Source organism: Tamandua tetradactyla, chromosome 9, assembly GCF_023851605.1.
Source record: "Tamandua tetradactyla isolate mTamTet1 chromosome 9, mTamTet1.pri, whole genome shotgun sequence".
NCBI classification, from domain to species: Eukaryota; Metazoa; Chordata; class Mammalia; order Pilosa; family Myrmecophagidae; genus Tamandua; species Tamandua tetradactyla.
Genome location: NC_135335.1, coordinates 83,292,330 through 83,316,231, shown reverse-complemented (window position 1 = coordinate 83,316,231; position 23,902 = coordinate 83,292,330). Strand labels below are relative to the sequence as shown.

Below are 23,902 nucleotides of genomic sequence, written 5' to 3'. Positions count from 1 at the left end.
TTGATTTATTCATCACCAGTGGATTGAGTGGTAAAAAGGATCATATTCTAATGCTTGGCTAATTCATGGTGTGGTCTGAGAGTCAACAGAATTGAGCATCATCTGGAGGCTTGTTAGAAATGCAGAATCTCAGACCCAACCCTAGATCCACTGAATTAGAATCTGCATTTAGCAAAAGCTCCACGTAATTCATCAGTACTCTAAAGCCTGAGAAGCACTGCTATAAAATAGGTAAGTTTTTTATCAGACTTTGGAGGCAGAAAACCTGAGTCCTACTATCTGGATAAGATAGTTCTCCAAGGCTTGGTTTCTTTATATTCTAATTATATGAGTCTATATCCCAGGGTTGTTGCAGAGAGAAATAAATGAGAAAATGTTGCAGTGTTTTATGGATATGAGGTAAGAGGCAGATGCCTGGGTCTCACATACATTCCCCATCTCATGGATACAAAGTACAACAGTTTGAAGTTTTCCAGGCATCCATGCCAGTGTAATTTTTAAAGAGAAGTAAATTTCCATTTGCACTGGGTTTTCCTCCTACCTATAAATTGCTTGTTCTCTATCTTGGCTGCCTGTTGAATTACCTCGGGAATTATTTTTAAAATACTTATGTCCAGGCCCTACCCCTAGAGATTTGGATTGACCACTGAGGGTCCCAGTGTAGGGATTTTTTTTTTAAGTTCTTCAGGCAATTTTAGTGAGCAGCTGAGCCTGAGAGCCACGGAGTCTGGGAAACAGCCCTCAGCCTGTGTCTTCTCTTTTCCTTCCCTGCCGCAGTGCTCCACTACGTGTGGGCTGGGGGCCTACTGGAGACACGTGGAGTGCAGCACCCACATAGATTCTGACTGCGCAGCCATCCAGAGGCCGGACCCTGCTAAGAGATGCCACCTCCGTCCCTGTGCAGGCTGGAAAGTGGGAAACTGGAGCAAGGTAATCTAGCATGCTCGGCAGGGTTTAGGGGTGTGGTGGGGAGCAGTTTATAGAAATATTTCCTAAAATAGGTTTCTTTATTCACTTCCTCCTTCTCTTTCTCCCTCCCTTCTGCCTCTTTCCTTTGATAAGCTTGTGGATGAGTAAATCATAGGCATTATTAGAGCCCGCCTTCAAGTCACACAGAAGTCTTAGAACAAGACCACAGTTTTTATTAACCCACATGATTTTACCTGCTTATTCTTCATGCCAGAAGAACTGAAATAAAAAGTTAAATCCGTGCAATTTATTGCTTGTCCAGCATATAGCACTAGTTCTAAAGTACTTCAATTTAGCATTACAATGAATAATTATGTATTATCACATATATAATTAAATCATGGCTCAGCACCTATTCACAGAGCAAATGTACCATTTAACATGCCACATGCAAAATGAAAAGAGAGACGAGACAAAAATTTGGTCCTTAAAAATACATTACCTAGGGCGGGCCATGGTGGCTCAGCAGGTAAGAGTGCTTGCCTGTCATGCCCGAGGACCCGGGTTCGATTCCCGGTGCCTGCCCATGTATAAAAAAAAAATACATTACCTATATATGCCGACCTCTTTGAAGCACAAGTTCATGGTCATTGCTAATCCAGCGGTGATCACATATGTTGCTCTGCTGTCCACATAGTCCCTCTTTAAGAGTCTGGATTGAGGTTTTGGAATAAAGTAGAGCTTGGTGTTTCTGCACACTAACCAGCCTCTACCTGCTGGTCATCTCAGAACGGGAGCACAGTCAGCCCTGTGGGTCTATATCCAGGCTATAAGGTACTGATCAGGAGAAAGGAAAAGAAAGAGCCACCCAGCAGTTCTTATCTCTTCTAGGCTTTGGTTCCTTCACTTAGTGGAGAGCTCAAGTTCCCAAACAAGTAGAACCAAAAGGTATCCTACTGGATCATATCTAGTTCCCCTGTTTTCCAAAGTAATGCTCTGATCTTCGGGAAGAAGGGAAAAATGCATCCATGCCTTGGGAGATTGACCGCAAATTCCTTTGCCACCTGCCAGCCTCCCTTTCCCTGTTTCCTTTCCATTTTATTTCAGGAATAAGTGCTGGTTCTCATATCTTTCTCTTCTAATTCATAACAAATTCAGGTTCCAACAAAGAGTGGTACTTGGCTGCAAAGTATCTTTCACATCCAGAAAAAGTCTCAGGAAGCATCTTATATCCTTGGTCTTGCTAAATTTTGATCAAGTCCTAAATTTCTACTTTCTCCTCACTGGAAATAATTTTTTCCTTACGAGTTAAACCACAGATGGTTGGAATAGCTCACCCTTTAAAGGGGTCACCTTTAGGCTGGGTAATTTTAGCTGGTTTAATACCTGGAATGAGAGATCAGTGAGATTTCCTCAAAATTCTGCCAGAGTATGGTAGTCACCCCATCTAAACCTAATCCTCAAAATTACTCCATCCCTATTAGTAAAGAAAATATCTTCTATTAGGATAATAGGTAAACCTTATGTCAAAAACAGTAACTACTGATAGCCAAATGCCCTTTTGTTTTTTCTGACCATTAGTACTGCACATATAACTTCTTGTAATTTAGATTTTATCTTAAATCTTGACAGTTAAGTCAGACTCCTTTTTGACTACCACATTTATGAGCAATTCATAGAGATGACTAAAGTTCAAATCATGCACTAGGAAATATTTGAAGGCCTTTTCTCTTAACTTCACTAATTCTTTTAGGCCTTTTAAGTTCACTCAGAGGCAAACTCTCAAATCTACAGTAAGAAGATAGACTCCTGGTTTTGCCTGTAAAAATCTGGAGAGTCTAGATTCTGCCAAATTGAAAGTTTGCCTTTCGATAGTCACCTTCTCAGAGGGAAGAAGTCTATGTTTACCTTGAATCTTATACATTATCCCACCAATCTTCACCCTAGAGCCAAAGATTTTAATTTCCTAGTACTGACAGCTTCACCTGAACCTACTGAGGTCACACCTGAGGCATTCCGGGGGACTCAGTAATATCCCACCACTGAGACTGCTATCTGAGTTGGGTTTGCTTTACTAGCCTATTGTTAAGGCCATTTCTTCTCCTTCTGGAGATGTTTCCACTCCATGATGACGCCTAATACAACTGCTGTGACAGTTTCTCATATATGTGACAGTAGAATAAGAGTCTACATTCAGACCTCCATCCTTCTAGTGTCTAGAAAGAATTTATCAAAATGGTCTGCTTCTTTGTTCATTGGACAGTCTGAAACTAAGTCAGACATGATGCCTTCAGATTTGCCCCAGAGGCACACTTGGGAACAGTAACTTCTGCAGAGTCAAATCCTAGAGGCAGGACTGGGTGTGGAATCAGACACACCTGCGTTGGCAGGCAACCCCCATTCTGCCACGAACCAGCATTTGACACTGGCCCCATTCATCTATCCCTTTTTGAGATTTCATATTCTCACCATGAAACGAAACTGATGAGATCTGCTCTGCTCATCTCAGGGTTTTTATAAGGATCAAAAGAGATAATGAATGTGAAACAATGGCAAAAGACTATTTGCAGAAGTATTGGGTAAATTTCAATCTCTCTATTGGGCATTTACTAACCAGTTTACTAATAAATGACAGCTGGGTAAATCCTGCCAGTGGAGTGACTGGCTTGAGCAGATGTTCACTTTTCAGTACCAAGCAGACAAGGTACTGCTGGTGTGCACAGACTTTAGAGGACTCAGCCTGCTGGGTGTCTAACACTCATCAAGAACTACCATGTGCTTGACATTGTACAGGACCATCAACTCAATGATTTCATTTTCATCCCAAATCCCAGGACCTTCTGAGAGTAATTCCCACTGAGGAAACTAAGGCTCAGAGTGTTTATATCACCCACACTTCATCACAAAGGTGGTACTGAATAGTCGCAGTTCTAAGAAGCCTCCAGCTGGGAGATGTGCCATTAATTTAATCACAGCTTTTCAGAGAGAAAGGAAACACTATACAATAAATATGTACATCAGTTGTGAGACAGATTTTAATGTTTTAATTTCAGAACATTAAAATTAAGTATGGGAAAAACATGACTCTTGTGATAGAAGAAATGTGTGAGTAACAAAGATGAGCTTGAAAAACCCATTTGGTTTGACACCAAAACTATGCATCATCCACAGTGCCACACTCTTTGATTGAAAGTTTTGGTTGTACTTTCTGAAATTTTACAAACTTTTGACTTTATGATCCTTTTATTATCTTTCTTGAACAACACTGCTCTTTTCTTACCGAAATCTAACAGATCTTGATTATTTCTGAAATGAATCAGAGAGATTTTTACATTTTTCTTGGAATTATCTGTCTTCCCAAGCATTGCTTGGGTGATTTTATTTTAGCAGTAATTGACTTTGTCATCTGTAGCTTTGCTAGAAAAAAAAAGAAGTAACAGCCTTTTTATGATAGTTGGATTTCATATATTTGGTAAATACGGAAAGAGTCCCCTTTCTTGCTAACTACAGAGAATCCCCTACTTACATAGGTAGCCTCTTCCTAGAAAACCAATATGAAAAAGTCAAAACATAGAATAACATGTTATAGAGGAGCTTCTATCCCTAAAGAGCAAAAAATTGAGCATCAGGAAGGTGGGCCATACACTGAGAAATATTGAAAAATCACTGTATTTATTTTACTCTTGATGTAATCTTCCATATGTCTGAACCACCACTCTCTCTTGACATCTTCAAAAAAGTTTTAGACTAAGGAAGTTGTTTTAGTTTGCTAAAGCTGCCAGAATACAATACACCAGAAATGGATTAGCTTTTATAAAGAGGATGTATTCACTTACAGATTTACAGTTCCTCAGAGGAAAGGCAGCTTTCTTTCACCTGTTTTTTTTTTTTTCTGTCACATGGGAAGGCACATGGCAACATCTGCTGGTCCTCTCTCCTGGCTTCTGGGTTCAAATGGCTTTCCCTGGAGCAGTTCCTCTCTGCATCTCCAAAGACTGGATCTGAGCTGATGCAGAGCTCTGAGCTGAGTTGTGCTGGGCTGTGCTGTGCTGAGCTCCTCAGAGCTGTGCTGAGATGATTCTCTTTCTTCTGACATCTCCTTTTAAGCTGCAATCATTGCTGAAGTTACTCCCCTTAGCTTACTGCAGATGTAATCAGCCATAGATGAATTTCACATGCTTATGATTTAAATCCACAGCAGTAGAACAACTAACTGGGCACCATCACCTGGCCAAATTGACATCTGAAACTAACTACTACAGAGTCCACCCCTTGTCAGCTTGACAACCATGCACATCACCTTACTTTATCTCTAAATAGAAAAACATAACAGACATACTTTTCATCTAGCAATGCTCATCTATCCTGCATACAATGCACCAAATCTTTCCATATACAAAATATATTCATTTCATCACAGTATCACAAAAGCCTTATATCATTTCAGTGACAATACAATAAAACACAAACTCAACAATAATACAAAATCTCATCAAGGTCAGTTACAAGCATGGTCTGTCTTAAGGCAAAATTCTCCTCTGGATGTGGACCTGTGAACTCACAGCAAGTTATCTGCTTCCAATATACCAAGAAGAAATAGTCATAGAATTAATGATTCCATTGCCATAGGGAGAAATTGGAAGGTAAAAAGGAGTCACTGGACCTAAACAATTCTGAAAACCTTCAAGGCAAACTCCATTATGTTTTAGAGTCTGAGAGTTGTTCATCCTCAGTGCTTTAGAAAGCAGCAGTCCCACCCTTTCCAAAGGCCTGTGTAGCAGCCCTGTTCTCTCCAAACACTGAGATGAGGGTTGCAAGTTGGGGAACAGGGAGGCCAACTTTTTCTCAGCCCCACCCTCCTCAAGCATCTGGGTGGCACCTGCCATCTCTGGGGCACATGGTCAACACCTTCAGAACAATGGGTTGACAGCTAGGCTCCCCCCAATCCCTAGCAATTGTGTTCCACCTTCTCTGAAGCCTGGATCACCAGAACTATTCCTGAATATCAAGGCACAAGGCCTGCCCTCTGCCTTCAGGACAAACCCATGACCTCCACATGCACAAGTGGATGCACTCTCCTGGCCTGAGGTTTCTTGACTTCAGACATTAGCTTCCATGGTTCTTCCTCTGAGGTTATTCTTCCTTCTCTCTGTCCATTTTCTATCCTTCCATCTAGACCAGCAGTGATTCCATTTATATAGGTGTCACAAAAAATTTGTTGGCTTGGCATGTAGCATACAGGGATCAAAGCCATCAGCCATCAGGACCTTCCACAAATCCTTTTTGGATAACTCCATCTCCAATCCTCATTTGTCCTGTAATGACTGACTGGTTCCATGTTCAGTTAAATCCTCTTGGGGGCACTAGTCTCTGGGGTCTGGAAGCTCAAAATTTTCCAGACCATCAATTTCTGGTTTCTTTGTACCAAAAATTCAGTTCTAAGTTTGTCCATTTCTTGTCACATCTTGCTGTAGGCTGCAAGGAGAAACTGGCTGCATTTCCACATTCAGTTTGAAAACCTCCTCAATCAAGCATCCCCAGATCACCAAATTCAAATCCTCCCTTGCATCCAGCACCAGGACTTAGTCTTCACAAACTTTCTGCCACTTCAAAACAAGGGTTACCCTCCTTCCAATCTGCAGTGGAAGTATCTTTAGGGTTCATATTTCTACCAACAATCTCTTCAAAGCAATCTAGGCTTTCTCTATCAATTACCTCACAATTCTTCCAGAATTCTCCCTTATGTATTTAAAAAGCCATTCCAACATGTTTGGTATTTGCAAATGTAGCAGTACCTGACTCCTCTGGTACCAAAATCTGATTTTGTTTGTTTAAAGCTGCTGGAACACAATACACCAGAAATGGATCAGCTTTTATAAAGGGGATTTATTTACTTACAGATTTACAGTTCCTCAGAGGAAAGGCAGCTTGCTTTCATCTGGGTTTTTCTGTCACATGGGAAGGCACAGGGCAACATCTGCTGGCCTTCCCTCTGGGTTTCTGGTTTCAAATGATTTTCCCCAGGGGGTTCCTTTCCACATCTCCAAACGTCTGGGTCTGAGCCGGCTCTAAGCTGAGCTGTACAAGGGCTGTACTGAGTTCTAGGCTGTACTGAGCTGTTTCTCTGTCTTCTGACCTCTCCTTTTAAGCCTCAGTCATTGAGGAAAGCACTCCCTTTACCCAGCTACAGATGCAGTCAGCTCTAGATGAAATTCACAAGCTGACATTAAAGTCCACAGCAATAAAACAACTAGTTACCATCACCTGCCAAGTTGACACCTGTACCTAATTACTGCAGGGGCCTGTAAGAAGAAATGATTAAAAAGAATGGCAATTAAATGGAAACATTTAGGACCACAGAAAGCATGAGCCCAAGGCCACTTGAGTAAGGACTAAGGCCCTGTCTGGTTCTTTTTGCTCCCATCTTCTGCTCTAGCATTCTGACTGACTTAGTGTTCCCAAACAAGCCTTGTTGTTTTACAGCACTGAGTCTCTGTATATGTCATTCTCTCCGCCTCAAATGCACCCCACCCTATTTTGCCAGCTGAGAGAACATCTATTCTTTTGTTCAGCTCTAGCTTTGACACCTTTATTCAAGCCTCTCCTGACTTCTTCAGGTGAGATTGATCATCTCCCTTGTACCCTCACTATATCAGGAACAACTTATGGCTTCTCCTTCTTAACTGAGTTTATTCATTTACGCAGCTTTCCCACACACACAAACACACACACATACCCACCCCACTAGATTGCTTAAGCTGGGGATAAAGAGCCTGGATCATAGTAACTGGGAAGAAGAGAAGTAGGGAGGAATGGATAGGTGGAGAAAGTTTTATGCTGCTCAACTTAGAGTTTTTGGAATGACTCAAAGAGTCTTATGAAACTGTTTAATGTAAGGAAAAGAGGAGAAGGGAATTCTTTATGTATCCTGGTTTAGTATTTGGCATATAACTTTGAGAGCAAGAAAGTGTCCTGAAATCAAAGCAAGACTGGTTATATGCAAATCCAGATTTGCTTTGATTTTAGAATGTTAAGCTAGTGTAATTATCTAATTTATACTTCTTTTCATGTCAATGGAGAAATGTAGGCCTGGAAAAGTGAACAGATTAAACCACAGTCAAATAGCTAGTTGGTGCAAGGGTCATGCTTGAATGCAGCCTATTGACTGCCCAAGTCCATGTTTAAGTTCACTTCTCATCTGAGCAATGGTAAGTTTGAGTCCAACGTAGGAAGTGTATCCGGATGATTTCATAGATCAAAAAAAAAAAAAACACCAGGAAGAAAAGGTTATGCATGCATTTTTTTCTCTGCCAGTGGCTCCTGTAAGCTGAGGGTATTTTTTATTCTAACTTGATTTCATTTGCAAATCACATCAGTTAAACAAACTCATGCAGTAGATGGGAAACTCTTAGGCCTATTTAGTCACGACAGGGCATTAGCCAGTTTTTCTGTTCTCATCAGCCTGGCTCCTGTACTCAGTCTGGTCCACAGGCTCCAGGTTAGGAAAACATGAATACAAATGACCCTCCCAAAGGGCAATAAGAAAATGAATATTATAATTGGCATTCCTCACACAAAGGCCAAACAGCATTAGGAGTGGAGTGATTTAATATGCTGCCACTTCCCTCTTGCTAACTGAATCATGGGCCAGTTTGAAAATGTAATAGAAAAGCCATAGATTTAGTGAGTGTCTTCCCTTATTACTGACTTCAGCATATTAATAAACTTCATTTCCTATTGAATATGAATGTGCTCTTTGACAAAAGGGTAATGCTAATTTGAAAATTAAATTTAAGAATAACAGAGTGCAGCAACAAATGAAAAACAAGAAAATAAAACCCCATTTTAACTAATGTCTTATAAATTTCCCTTTTCCCAATAAAGAGCCCTCTTGTTTTAACCATGTGTTATTTCCCGGAAATCTGTTTTGAGAGATGAATGGCTGCTTTGTATGGAAATTGTTAGCAGGCTTTCTCATTTGTTCTGTGGGTGATTTTAAATTGGCTATTACTTTTTGCTCTGCGCACTTACTGCTCTGCAGGAAAGCAAAGTTTTGTTTTGTTTTTTGAGGGCACTGTCTGACAAGTCTTGCTTATTTTTAAGAAGTCAAACACACTCTTGATTTACGGCAGTCTTAGAGCATCAGTCTGCCCTTGTCACACTGGCCTGTGCCTTTCTATGTTTTAATCCAGTGTTTGAAGTTACCTTGGGGCAATCTACCAGGCAGCATAAGAAAGGGGAATAGTACTGAGATATGCTTCTACTGAAAGGTCACGAGGAATTTTCTTTCCTCAGCCCAACCCTATAATAATAACTATTTCACTATAGCCAGGGAAAGAGCTTGATCTTTTATCAAGCTCTTTATGTCAAGAGGAGAGTCAGAAGACCATATGCCTTACCCAGCCAAAGCAGCGGACACACTTTCTTGATGGAGCATTTTTCAGCCAACACAGGCAATGAGACAAATCGATGGAAGGATTGAGAGGGGAAAGAAAGAACCGTGTGTTGACCAGAGACCTCCTTGGCCCATTGGGAGCCTCCCAACTTGTATTTCTTCAGAATCCATGAGTTCATTCAACAAATAACATGAAGGGCCTCTAAGCTGTGCTGGCCAGGTGCTCGGGATATGATGGTGAACAGACTAGGCAGGGTTCTGCCCTCACAGCAGTCTCTGCCTAATAGTTACGATGGACAAATTTTTTATTAAATATTCTACATTTCAAGTTCCTATGCTGGAAATAGAGAAAGAGTTGAAATAAGTATCAAGGGGGAGAGCCTCTTTAGATAAGGTATTCAAGGAAAGCCTCTCTAAGGAGGTGACATATAAGTTGAAATCCAAAGAAGGAGCAGTAACTAGTGATGCAAAGGGTAGAGGAAGTAACCCTGAGGACCACAGAAACATATTGCTCACCTAAGGAGAAGTGGGGGAAGACAGGCTGAGGAGTCCAAGTGCTGCCTGTGTCCCACAGCACCTACCCTGGGGCCTTACCTGTGTGGGCAGCAGCAGGTCAGGCCAGGAGAGGACTGGACAGGAGATCAGGAGGCAGAGTGGAGACGAGCTAAAGGGGTATGATGGGCACTAGAGTGCTAAACAGCTAAGAAACCATGTCCTTGGAAGCTCAAGTTATGGTCAAGTAGAATCTCTCTAAGTGGGGAATGGGGTAGCCTCCAAATTCCAAGAAGTCAGAGAGTAAACAAGAAGTAGGACTCCTATGGAAATAAGCAAAACACACCCACAAGAGAACAAGTAAAGGCTGTTTATTCAGAGCTTGCTATAGTAAGGAAGTCAACACTACCACTTACATTTGGCAGGGACTCAAAGACAGGCACAGAAGAGGGAAAGCTTTATAGTGGAAGAGAGAAAATATTTCAGGTATGCTCTGGATAGGATGCTGTTGGCATGGGCAAACTGGGGAAGGCTAACTAGAAGTATGGCATTCTATGGGATTGCTTAGGGACACAAATTTGGCTTCCTCCAGTTGGTCCTAAGATGGAATTGGGGGCAAAAACTAGGGATGCTGTCAGTTAAAGATCAAGTCCTGGCTATTTGGAGCCAGTTGTTACAGGGATTGTGGTTTGGATTTCTGGACTGTTTGCTGTAGAAAAATGATTTAACTTCCTGGACCAATCATTGCAAATAATGAGTCAGAGTTTTATTTTTATATGTGGTCTGGCCATTGTCCATTTTTATATTCAGACTTTCCCTCCTGAATAGGCTGCACACACTCTGGTTGTTGGCAGCCCCAGTCCATTAGTTTTTATCATAGTCCTACAGAAATCAGAAGGCTTCAGAGGAATTGTGCCCTTGACTGAGTCACAGCAGAATGTTGGACCTATTGCCTTTCTGTTCACCCAAAAAGATGTGGGGATATAGGAAGAGAGAGAAATTAGCAGGACCTACTCCCTACCTGTTTAGCCCCACAAGATATGGGGATGTGGGAGGAGATGTCAGTTAATAGAGCCTGTTTAATGGCTTTCAGTGGCAGGAAAATGCTTGACAATGGAGGCAGGAAGTAGCAGACATAGGAAGAGGGATAGTGATGGAGTCAAGGATTGGGTTTGCACATTCCCATAAGTCAAGTCACTGAGCAGTTATTCAATTTGCCTCCCAATTGTAAAGCCATTTAACAGAGAAAGGGTGACCTGGTCAATTTTTAGAATCATGAGGTAAACAAGCTTTTAGCAGGACTGTGAAGGAGAGAATGAGATGGCTGTCAGAGCGCTCCCTCTTTGAGCTGCATGCACGATGCCCTATCACAAGGCAGTTAGGTAGGCCTCTTTGGTGCCAGTGAACAGAAATCCAGCTGAGATATCCACCCACTGAGACAGATGCTGTCCCAACAGATGCACCAAGCCCAGCACTTATGATCTTCACAACAGCCCCATGAGGTTAACAGTCCTTACCTCCACACAGGTGCAGGCACCTGAAGCTCAACCTGTTTCTGTGATTTGCCCAAAGGATCACAGTTAGTGAAGAACAGCACTGGAATTCCCACCCAGTTCTGCCAGACATCAGAATCTCTCACTTGCATGCCTGCGTTTTCTGACCCAGGCAGCCCCATCTGGCAGAACAGTTTGTGTGACCCTCTCTCTTCTGCACTGTGAGGGAAAATAGGGTTCACTTGAACTGGACCTATCCCTGGGGCTCCCGTGGTGCTTTGTAAAGCCCCTGTGGATTAGTGAATCAGGGGATGAAGGACAGATACCAAGGACTCAAGCTTCCCTTTTGTCTTTGCTCTTCATACAGTGCTCCAGAAACTGCAGTGGGGGCTTCAAGATCCGGGAAATTCAGTGTGTAGATAGCCGAGACCTGAAGAGCCTGAGGCCGTTTCACTGCCAGTTCCTGGCTGGCCTTCCTCCACCACTGAGCACCAGCTGTAACCTGGAGCCCTGTGAGGAATGGCAAGTGGAGCCCTGGAGCCAGGTATGGCCCCTACAAGGCAGAGGCATTATCCACCAGCCAGGCAAACCTTGATTCTCTGATTACTGTGTGAGTCTGGAAGTCAGGACACCACACCTGTGCCATGCCAGTGGCTGCCCCCATTCACTGACCCCACACCTATGGGGAAAGCAAGTCAGAACAAAGGCAGCAGCTGAAATGAAGACTCTGTTGAGTGGTTGCAACCATGACAATTCAGTGTTTTATTACAACTTACTCTCCTAATGGAGATAGTGGGAAATTGAGGATCCCTACAGAAGACAGGAACACAAGCTCCTTTGATAGGAGCAATTTAGAGCAGAGCCTTCCAAACCTCTCCAAGGCATTTACCTCTAGCTGGGGGTAATAGTCAGATCCCTTCCACACACCTAATTTTAGAGTTCCACTTCACAGTTAAATGCCCTGATCATTGTTGGTGCAAATAAAATGTGTGTGTGTGTGTGTGTGTGTGTGTGTGTGTGTGTGTATACGTCCCCTATTTTCTGAAACCTCATCCGCTGCTAGGGTCTTGTCATGTGGACACAAGGTTACTATTCTTCAGTGAAATATTATGTTCTCCTTTGCCAAGAGACAAATGCCTCATTAGCTCAAAGTCTTTCAACTATATCCAAGTATGGTAGAAAGAAGACAAAGAACTCAGCATATTTTGAATGTTTCTATAGACTAGGCACTTTACCTGTAATTCTTGGTTTAATTCTCACAACAACTTTAGATGGTAAGCCTTCTTAGCACCATTTTGTAGGTGAAAAAATTGAGAGAGAGGGGTTAAGAAACCTCCGTAGCTCTTGCCATGCAGAGCTCACCCCAATGGGTACTCAGAAAATAGGTCAACTGAGAAAGAAGAGTGAATCAGTAACTATATTTTCAGCCGCTATCATGTGCCAGGGAAGGGTAGGTAGAGAAACACCACTGCAGGATCCAGAGTTAAAACTGAAGCCTATGGAGGACTGAGCCCCCTGGAGCTGCTTCCTGCCCACTGGGGCAAGCATCTATGCTGACCTGATGTCTTCTAGGGAAGCAACCACCATTGCACACCTTTCTCATCCTTTCCCTGAAGTACCAGATCCTCTCATGCCACTGGATTCAAGCCTCTATGCTTTCATATGTGTTGAGCCTAGCTAATACCCATTCAGGTTACTGCTTCCAGAATTCTGAAATTTACAGAGGAACTTAGATTGCCTTGTCAGAGAAATGGCATTTGCAGGCTATTAAAGGTGAGCCATCAAATGTGATTTCAGGCTATGAAAAGGATATATTCTTTGTGCTTCCCCAGTACCTGTTGGGAGCCTCATCAGAGTGGGCCTGTTCCCTGAGGGCTTCCTATCACCCTTCTTTGTCAATTCTCTGTGTTGACCCTACATGAATGAAGGTTATTTCAGCATTTGTGTACATCCCTGCTGGCATTCACTGGCAACTAGCAGGAGAATCTTCCACAAAGTTGGAAGGTGCAAAAGTCAGTTGAGTATTTCCCTGGAGCTGTTGAGGGACTGGGCTTCTTTGAGTGTGTCCCCTGACCCATCAGAATGCTCCTCTGCCTGTCCACCATCGATTGACCTTCCATGCTGGGAATGTTCTGGACTTGTTCCATGACTACCAGCCTAGATGAACTATATGGCAGATGTGTTTCAGCCATGGGATTGTGCATCCTTACACCAGTGGCTCTTCAGATCACCTGGAGGACTTGTCAACACATAGAAGGCTGAGTCCCATCCCCTGAGTGTCTGATGCAGAGGTCTGTGGTGGGGCCTGAAAATGTTCATTTCTAACAAGTGTCCAAGAAATGGCAAAGTCACTGGTCTGGGAACCACAGTTTGAGGAGCACCAGTCTACACCTTCTTCTACCCCCTTGACCAGGAGATTACTGGGCCAGGTGGCCCTGATCTATATGCAGATTTGCACAAGGATCTAAGCCATAGGCTTCTTCTCCTTCTCTGGTAGAAGGTTAAGAACAGATTGAATGAAAGAAAAAAAATCAGGTTGACTCAAAGTTTGAATGGATTAGTTCTTTACTGAGCAGAAAGTCTTAATTGTATACAACTTTCCTGTTATATACAAAACCTAGTGTGTGATGTGTTAGGCGTGATGCTGATGATCACAGTTGTTTTGTTGTTGCCGTGCCACGACTAAAATGCTTAAAAATATTTGAATTGATTCTTGGTTAATTGTTTAATTTCCTCCTAGAAGCTTCATAAAAGTGAGACAAATATATCTTATTCAATTATTTCAGTGAGCAAAAGCCTCACACATTTTAGAATTGTATCCTTTCAGAAGTCCAGCTCATCTTAAATATATTTTGTGAGCATTGTGGTCAATGCATCAGAAACCTAAGAAAATCCGTCAATGTCACTGTACCTCATATGGGCAAATTTATTTCTTAAACTCTATGTAGTGGGGAAGGAAGAGTTAATCCCATTTTAATAGGAGCTGAATAAAATCCCATTGTGATTGTGTGTTCCCCGTTTGAAATGTTATTACTCATCATAATAGAAAGCATCTAAATATTGCATTTTTGTATCTAGACATGTGTGTCAGAAGCAAAACTCACATAACGTTATGCCCATTCTGGATGGACCACCCATTTATTTTTTAACCCAAACTCCATCTTCTTGACATAATACTTGACACTGACATTGAGAGCTTCTGATTTTTCTCCTCCTCTCGCCCACAAGATTCCCTCTTATCAACCTCCCTCCCTTTCTTTAATTCTTATTTCACCATTGCCATTAAAATTACTATAGGACTATCGTGAGGAATTAGGCAAGGATGCTACAGAACCAATAATCCTGTAACACTGTACAGCAGCAGAAAACAGGACAAAAGGTCTTCCCTTAGACCTGAAGCTGGCGCTGCATGATTTGTACCTAATCTCCTGTCCCCATTCCGTGTCAGTGTTCCAGGTCCTGTGGAGAGGGAGTACAGGAGAGAGGGGTGTCTTGTCCAAGAGGCCTCTGTGACTGGAGAAAAAGGCCCATGTCCGCTGCACCCTGCAATAGGCAGCCTTGCTGTCACTGGGCCACTGGGAGCTGGAACCTGGTAAGAGTTGGTTGGAAGCTTTCCATTTTGCTCTAGACTTTAAATAAGAAAGTAGGATTTGCTTTATTTCAATCACAAAAGTAATATATATGTATTGTGAAATATTTGAAAAAATACATTACCTGTAATCCTGCCACTTTGAAATAACCATTGATAACACTGGGATATGCAGTACATACTCCTTTGTAATCTGCTGTTTCAAAACTTTCATGCTGCCTCTTTACGCTTAAACATCTGACCTCTCCTTTCCTTTTCTTTTTCTTTGCCCTTCCTTTCTTTCCCCCATCCTCTGCTTCCTTATTCCTTTCCCTTTTTACCTCCCTCTGTATCTGTTTTCTATCTAGAAGGATATTTAATTTTTGTGTGCGTGTATTTGTCATCAGGCTGGAATCCTTAACTTATTGGTCTTGTTGGTCAGAAGGAAGAAATCTGGTATCAAATTTAAGTGTTTCAATATTTCTGGGCTTTTTTTAAAAAAAGAAAAGAGCAAAGTCTCTTGAAGTTTGGTGACTTTAATCAATTAATATCTTGGCAAAACTATTCTCCTAGATTATATTAAGGAGAGCTCCTAACTTGCCTATGTTTAACTTGCCTATGCTCCTTTAATTTAATTGTATACTACCAGGCTTCGATTTCCCAACTGAAAATGTGTTCTGATGCCTATAAAAATTTACAGTTTTGAAACACTGTCTGTGTAATTGGGATCTACCTGTACTATAGACACAGGCATAATCCCTGAGTAAAACAAAGATATGGATTGAAAAGTTTTTACCCTGTACAAAGAAGATTCATTCTAACATATTTGTTGTTGAAACTGTAATTTCTTTCCCTAAGCAATAAGCATTTTTTCCCCAAATCTATACCTTAGCTTTTCAGGTCCTTTCCTTCTCTGAACTCCTACTGAATTTGTAGTGTGCACTACAACTTGCTTAGCTACACAGCAAACTTCATATAGCAACAGCCATGAAAATATTTATTCTGCCCCCCACCCACCCACCCAATCTTGCATGTAGTAGGTGTTCAATATGTTTGTTGAGTGGTTAATATATTATGCTTTGATGGAGAGTGATGAACCCTAAATTCAGAATAATTCTTATTTCTAGAGAAGGAAGGAAAGGAATGAGATCAGAGAAGGGCACAGGGAGCTTCAACTGAATTGTTTAAGTTATTATAAAAAAGTATTTAAGATCTGTAGGAAATAAGACAGGGTTGACATTCATTAAAGCTGAGTTGTGAGTACATAGAGTTTTGTAATATTCTTTCTCCTTCCCTGTGTTGGAACATCTCATGATAAAAATGGACTGAGGTAATGTTGTAACAGGAGATTTGAGCTGCCTTCTGTTCTAGTTTGCTAGCTGCTGGAATGCAATATACCAGAATCAGAATGGCTTTTAAAAGGGGGAATTTAATAAGTTGCTAGTTTACAGTTCTAAGGCCAAGAACTTGTCCCAATTAAAACAAGTCTATAGAAATGTCCAATCAAAGGCATCCAGGGAAAGATACCTTGGTTCAAGAAGGCTGATGAAGTTCAGGGTTTCTCTCTCAAGTGAGAAGGCATATGGTGAACACAGTCACAATTTCTCTCTCAGCTGGAAGGGCACATGGCGAGCAAGGTGTCATCTGCTACTTTCTCTCCTGGCTTCCTGTTTCATGAAGCTCCCAGGAGGCATTTTCCCTCTTCATCTCCAAGGTCACTGTCTTGTGGGCTCTCTACTTCTCATGGCTATGTCATTCTTCTCTGCTCTCTCTGAATCTCCTTCTTTCTCCAAAATGTTTCCTCTCTTATAGGGCTCCAGCAACTTATGAAGACCCACCCAAATGGGTGGAGACATGTCGTCACCTAATCCAGCTTAGCAACCACTCTTGACTAAATCACATCATCCAGGGAGATGATCTGATTACAGTTTCAAACATATGGTATTGTATAGGGATTATTCTACCTTTATGAAATAGGATTTTGATTAAAACATGCTTTTCTAGGGTCCATACATCCTTTCAAACCAACACACCTTCCCAGGACCTGAGTCTCTGAAGCAGGAGACCCAAGCCCAGAGAGATGGCTGCCACATATGGGCCCCACTGGGTTCCAACGGTCCTAAGTAGTCAAAGAGTTTGGAATAGAATTAGATTCAAATGTACATTTGCAGTGATATTTCATTCTCTGGAAATAGAAGTTTATGTCTATAAGTCTCCATTGCTTCAAGAGGCTGATTTACAGTTGGTGTCTAAATATTTTGGTTCTATTATTCTTACACCATTTAATGCCTGTAAGGCTGCTAAAAGTTGACCCATAGTGGATGTCATAGTATTTGCTGTCTTGAGTTCAGAAAAGATCAGATACCAAAATTATCCCAGAGACACAAAGCCTAATAAAAGGCTGTTTTGGGAACCAAACCCCTTAGAACTTCTGGCCCTTCCTAGATCTAATAGAATCACACATGCCCTGAAGCTTTAAGCTTAGCTGCCTTAGTGAGTGAGTTTTAAGTCACCAGCACATTAGTTTGCCAAATGGCCAAACCATTTGGTGGAAAGATAAACAAAATAATTAAACTGTAAATGAGAGAAACATTCATTACTCTCTCAAAGTTTGTTTATTGAATAAATAAGACTGTATCAGCAGTACCAAAAATAAATAAAATTCTGCCATCAACACATCATACTTTAACTTGTCTTATCTTTGCTCTCTAGAAAACAGTCTTCAGGCAATAGCTAACAATTTATTAGGAAATATAATGCTAGGAGAGCAGTGGTGGAAAAGAGGAATGAGGCAGAGAAGGAAGGGACTCACATATGAGATAGTGATATGAGATGTGGTATCAAGTCTGCTTGGTTTCAGGGGCAAGTGATTGCTTGCTAACAGCTGTCAGAGCTACTGCTTCTTAGGGCAGTTTTTCCAGGAGCAGGAGGAAGATTTTCTACCAGCTTCTGTCACCCATTGGGCAGTGTCTCCCCCATGGAGAGCTAATATCCCCCTACTTTTGGGTTGACCATGTGTGGACATGAGCAGGTCCCATGTGTCTCAGTTCTCATTGGCAACAAGAAGTTCAGAGCAAGGAGGCATGAGGCATGCAGCATGGATATGAGGTAAGGGCTGTTGGGATGTGCTTTCATGAAATCTTTTGCCACCACAGCTGGGGCAATCCAAGGGGTCAATGGCTGAGAGGCAGTGGGACCAAGAGAATCTGATACATAACTCTACATCTACTGTGGTGGCTTAGAGCTATGTTACTCCAGAAAAAACAAACAAACAAAAACATGTTGTTAAACTTAATCCATTCTTGTGGTTGTGAATCCCTATATATAGGATCTTTTGATGAGTTTACTTAGTTAAGGTTCGGCCCAGTTGAATCAAGATGAGTCTTCATTCTATCAGTGAAGGCCTTACAGGGAATGTCTCAGAGAGAAAGACATGGGAAGCAGCTAGAAGTTGTAAGTCAATGGAACCCAGAAGCCAGGAGAGGCTGTCATGTGCCTTGCCATGTAACACAAAAGCCAAGGGCCAAGGATTGCCAGCAGCTAGCACAGTCTTCTGAGTGAAACCATTGCCTTGATGAAACCTTTATTTTGGACTTCTCCTAGGCTCAAAACCATAAGCCAATAAATTCCCCTTGTTTAAACCAAAACATTGCATGGTATTTGCTTGAGCAGCCAGGACACTAAAACAACTGCTGACATTTTTTTTAAAGTAACATGTTCTTGTGCAAGTATATTTTTATGGTGATAATTATGACACAAGCCAATGCAGTATTTTGCCGTACACATTGCTCCCCAATAATTTGATATTGCTACCCTGTTAGTAATTTTCATCATTTGTGGCTACGTAATTGCACCTGCACAGCCATTATCAGTTTGAACAGTGGTTCAAATCAGCAGTCATTCTTTTTAAGCCCAGAGGCTTTAAAGCTGATATTTTGTTTATTTAGCTGTACAGAACCATATGAACAAAAATATAGTAGACAGCAGCCCTCTTCTTCAGGAGGTCTCTCAGCTATCCAAGGAACATTTCTTTTTCCTCCTGATCTATATAGGATGTGCATGCCTGGCATGGAACAAGAGCCATGCACCTTGACACAGGGAAGCCTCACCCTCAGTTTCCTGTAAATATTTTATACCATTCTAGTTATGAATGCCTGTTCTAGTTTGCTAGCTTCCAGAATGCAATATACAAGAAACGGAATGGCTTTTAAAAAGGGGAATTTAATAAGTTTCTGGTTTATAGCTCTAAAGATGCAAACATGTCCCAATTAAAACAAGTCTATAGAAATATCCAATCTAAGGCATACATGGAAAGATACCTTGGTTCAAGAAGGCCAGAGAGGTTTAGGGTGTCTCTCTCAAGTGAGAAGGCACATGGTGAACACAGTCAGGTTTTCTCTCTCACCTGGAAAGGCATGTGACAAACACAGTGTCATCTGCTAGCTTTCTCTCCTGGCTTCCTGTTTCATGAAGCTCCCTGGGAGGCATTTTCCTTCTTCATCTCCAAAAGTCACGGGCTGGTGGACTCTCTGCTTTGTGGTTCTGCAGCGTTCTTTGTGGTGGCTTTCTCATGGCTATCATTCTTCTCTGCTCTCTCTGAATCTCCCACTTCTTCCAAAATGTTTCCTCTTTTATAGGATTCCAGTAAAGTAATCATGACCCGCCTAGAATAGGTGTCTCCACCTAATCCAGTTTAATGACCATTCTTGATTGAGTCACATCTCCAGGGAGATGATGTAATTACAATTTCAAACATACAGTACTGAATAGGGATTAGAGAAAATGGCTGTCTTCACAAAATGGGATTAGGATTAAAACATGGCTTTTCTAGGTACATACGTCCTTTATTTAGACTGGCACAATGCCCAAGGCCATGTATCTACACACAGATCCCTCAGTGTGGGCCAGTACTATACTCTAGGAATTACCCAGTGGACAAGGCAGTTTGTAACTTTCCATGTTCACCTTAACTCTGTTGTTTCCAAGGAACCCCTACTTCAAAGTATTTTCACCCCAGGTAAATTCAACCAGGCCTACCTAATGATAACCCATTATTCATAATAATATTCCATTAAATTGACTGGCTATAACTTATTTAAACATTCCTCTTTGCTAGCATGCCCATCTATGGGCACCCAATAAATGGTTGCCTAACTAATATTTATTGCCGCCATCAAAGTATGAGTGCTGTGCTGGTTTGAAATGATGTATGTACCCTAGAAAAGCCATGTTTTAATCCTAATCCCATTTTGTAAAGGCAGCTGTTTCTTCTAATCCCTATTCAGTATTGTATGTTTGAATCTGTAATTAGATCATCTCCCTGGAGATGTAACCTAATCAAGAGCAGTTGTTAAACTGGATTGAGGGAAATGCGTCTCCACCCATTTGGGTGGATCTTGATTAGTTTCTGGAGTCCTATAAAAGATGGAACATTTTGGAGAATGAAAGGGATTCGGAGAAAGCAAAGAATGCTGTAGCACCATGAAGCAGAGTCCACCAGCTAGCGACCCTTAAAGATGAAGAAGGAAAATGCCTCCTGGGGTGCTTCATGAAATGGGAAGCCGGGAGAGAAAGCTAGCAGATGATGCCATGTTAGTGCCATTTAAGCTTCCCAAAATTAGTTAACTTTTTTTTTTTGCTAATTTAATAGGTGCAAAATGGTAAAGAGTTCAATATTTAAATTCAAGTTTCCAAAGGAAATCTAAAAACAGCATTGCACTATGCATTTTGTCCACTATTTCATATCTATTCTGGGCTGAAAACTTGAGACTTTGTTGTAATTGATCTTTCTCAACATCAAGATCTTCTTGAATGATCAAATGTGACTTTTTGATAGAGCTTCTTGATTATGGTTGTACCTTTTTTCAAAGCATGCCTTTTATAGACAGGCTGGATGTGGGCAACCCTGGAACTGCAGACAGTCTTGCATGACAAAGTAAGCCATCAAACCAAGATAAGACAGACAGGGTAAATACCATGACCCCAGAGGCATGCAATTTGGGAGCTACAGCAACACCTACATCTTAGGAAAGGGTAGGCTCAGAGATACATACTTGAACCAGGATTCAAGGGAAGCTATGGGAAAGCAGGTATAAAGTAGGGTTATAGTGCTAAAACCAAACCTCACACAAGGCAAAGAACCTTGTGTTCTTCTTCTAGTGCTGAAGGCACAATGACAGCTTGCAGATCAGAAACAGCTGCAGACTACTTCACCCAGCCAGGCCCAAGCAGAGGCCAAGCATACCTCCTGGCAGGTCAATACCCCTGTCACTTTCATATCCCTATGTCAGCTTGTAGCCAAAATATTTAAACTGGTTTTCATCCACCAGTACTGATAATAAGAATTACAATTTGTTATGGATTGAATTGTGTCCCCTACAAAGATACATTGACATTCTAACCTCCAGTACCTGTGACTGTGACCCCACTGGGAAATAGGGTCTCTGCAGATATAGTCAAGTTAAGATGAGACCATACTGAATTAGGGTGGACCTTAATCCAATAGTTCTGTTGCCTCTAGAAGAAGAAAAGAGACACAGACACAAAGAGGAGAATGTTATATGGACACAGAGACACAGAGGGAGAATATGGCCATGTGAAGGGTAGCAGAGGTTGGAGTGATGGATCTATAAGCCAAGAATCTCGCAGTTTTGCTGTCAATCACCAGAAGCTAAACGAGGCAATGAAGTTAGCTGTCCCTTACAAGTTTCAGTGGAGCTTGGCTCTGCCAACACCTTGATTTCAGATCTCTAGCATCCAGACTGTGAGAGAATAAATTTCTGTTGCTTTTGGCCACTCAGGGTTTGATAATTTGTTACAGCAGCCCTAGAAATAAACATATCATTTTCTGAGCCTTTGCTATATACCAGATGCTGTGCTGAGACACTCATGTACTTATCTCATTTAATTTTAACAACAGACCTATTAAATAGATAGTATTTTATCCACATTTTATGGGTGAAGAATTGAAGGCTTAGGGAGTTTAAGTAGTGGAACTAGACTCTTAGCCCAGGAGTATCTGACCCACAAAGTCAGAAGTGGCACGAACAGCAGAGAGGCACCGGGTATCTGACTTGTGGCTTGTATTTCCTAGCGAGGTCCTGCTGATGGATCCAACTTAAAGCTGTGCTGGTCTTTTGGACCAACCAAGACCCCACTATGTAATCCAGGAAGAATGAAATGATGTGTTACTGCTAAAGGAACAATGTGCGTTCAACAAATAAGCCTGCAACAAATAAAAGAACCATATTTTATTATTTTCTTGGCTTAAAAAATGTCTTCAGGCACACAACCATAGTATTTTCCATGACTACCCTATTTCTATTTACATGTATTACTGATTCATGATGAATTGTCAGAGGAGATTGGCATCAGGAAAGCTTCTGGTCATGCAGCTTAGTAAGCGTCTGCCAGGCCCTCATGGGTCTTGTAAACAACAGAAAATGTCATGTGCAGTTTTATTTTTTTCATAAAATGTAATTTATCACTTTATGTCTAAGCATCTTACAATGCCTCCCTTGGAAATCGACTTTACCATTTATTAGAAATTCGGTCATTCCAAAACCAATCTTCTTCATCCACCTTTGTTTTTTTTGTTTGTTTGTTTTTCCACCTTTGTTTTTATACCCTGAGAAGATTATACCCAATGAATAAAGATATGCTTCAAGATTAGGCTCATCAAAAATATCCTGAAGCTTTGTACAACAATATAAGCATCGTAATGAAATCAACTGTGACCATTAGAAGGAAAATTTTGATATGACGAGAATCATCATGAAAATGTCACAAATTTAATCCATTTAGGAATACAAAATAGTTTGGAACATTAAAAACTGCAAATAAACATTTTTAAGTCTCATTGCCAATTCCCTGACCTAGTACCTTTTCACTCATTGTAAAGGAAAGCTGGATGATGCAATTTTCTTTCTGAAAAGAATGATGATGATAGCCCAGTAAATATAATAATAGTAATGATGTGTTGAAGCACACAAAGCTCTTATTCATTGGAAAGACAAAATTTTCAAAAACCCGTCCATTTGCCTATACAAATTCAGTATGCTCTTCATTTTGACATTTAGGTAGCACTGAGGTCGTATTTTGTGGTGGTGGCTGTTCTTCAGCCAGATTTCCAGCACCTTACTTGGTTACCCGTGTGGTAGTTTGACACTGTTCTTGAAGTTAAACCATCCCTATGGGTGTGAACTCATTGTAAGTAGAACTTTTGATGAGGCTACTTCAGTTAAGGGGTGACTCAGCTCATTCAGGATAGGTCTAAATAATTATTACCAGACTCCTTTATAAATGGAATGAATACAGAGAGAGAAAAAGCCATGGGAGCAAGAAGCTGAAAGCAATGGAACTGGAGAGAAAACCGGTTTAAAGTCAGAACAGAATGTATTAAATCAGTGAAAAACTTAAAATGTGTGCACTATCTGACCCCACCAATTCAACCTTTAATAATTTAGCCCACAACTGTATGATCAAAAGTAGTCCTAGATGGCTGTGAAGGACATTCATCACCATGTTGTTTGAAATAGCTATTCCTAAAAATAAGCTAAATGTTGATGGAAGAACTGGGTTAATTAATTAATTGATTAATTAATTATAGTGTGGCCCTTTTAAACAGGTAGATTTATATTATTGAAATGTAAACATTTCCAACTGCAGCAGATCAAAATTTCTTTGGAAGGAGTTAGAGGTGGCAGTTTCTTAGACATAGACATGGGTTGAAGGTTCTTTGGGAGAACCATGAAGAATTCATCAATCATGCATATAAAAAAAATGTGTAGGCTAAAACTCCCTGAGCGAAGCTCTGGAATTGCTCCTGAACTTCATGATCCATTGTTAAGTGAAAAAGACAAGATACAGAGACTTTCAGTAAGACATAGTTGGTTGAACATACACATTTGTTCCCAAAATTCTATTAAATAGCAAAAAAAAAAAAAAAGGGATATAAAAACAAAGCAAAAAGACAAAAACCCACAAAGACTAAGAAGAGGACAAGGGACATCAGCAGGAAGAGGGGTCAACAAAATTTTGGAAACT

General features: G+C 41.1%; 1 protein-coding gene across 2 annotated transcripts in view; it reads left to right on the top strand.

The window, feature by feature from the left end:
• Positions 1 to 23,902, top strand: part of ADAMTS12 (ADAM metallopeptidase with thrombospondin type 1 motif 12) — a 415,156-nt gene that overhangs the window by 374,398 nt on the left and 16,856 nt on the right. For both annotated transcript variants that reach the window (XM_077116928.1, XM_077116929.1), the window contains 3 exons: positions 778 to 930; positions 11,657 to 11,833; positions 14,738 to 14,881. In XM_077116928.1, the coding sequence (XP_076973043.1) occupies positions 778 to 930; positions 11,657 to 11,833; positions 14,738 to 14,881 (474 nt within the window). The remainder of the gene's footprint in view (positions 1 to 777; positions 931 to 11,656; positions 11,834 to 14,737; positions 14,882 to 23,902) is intronic.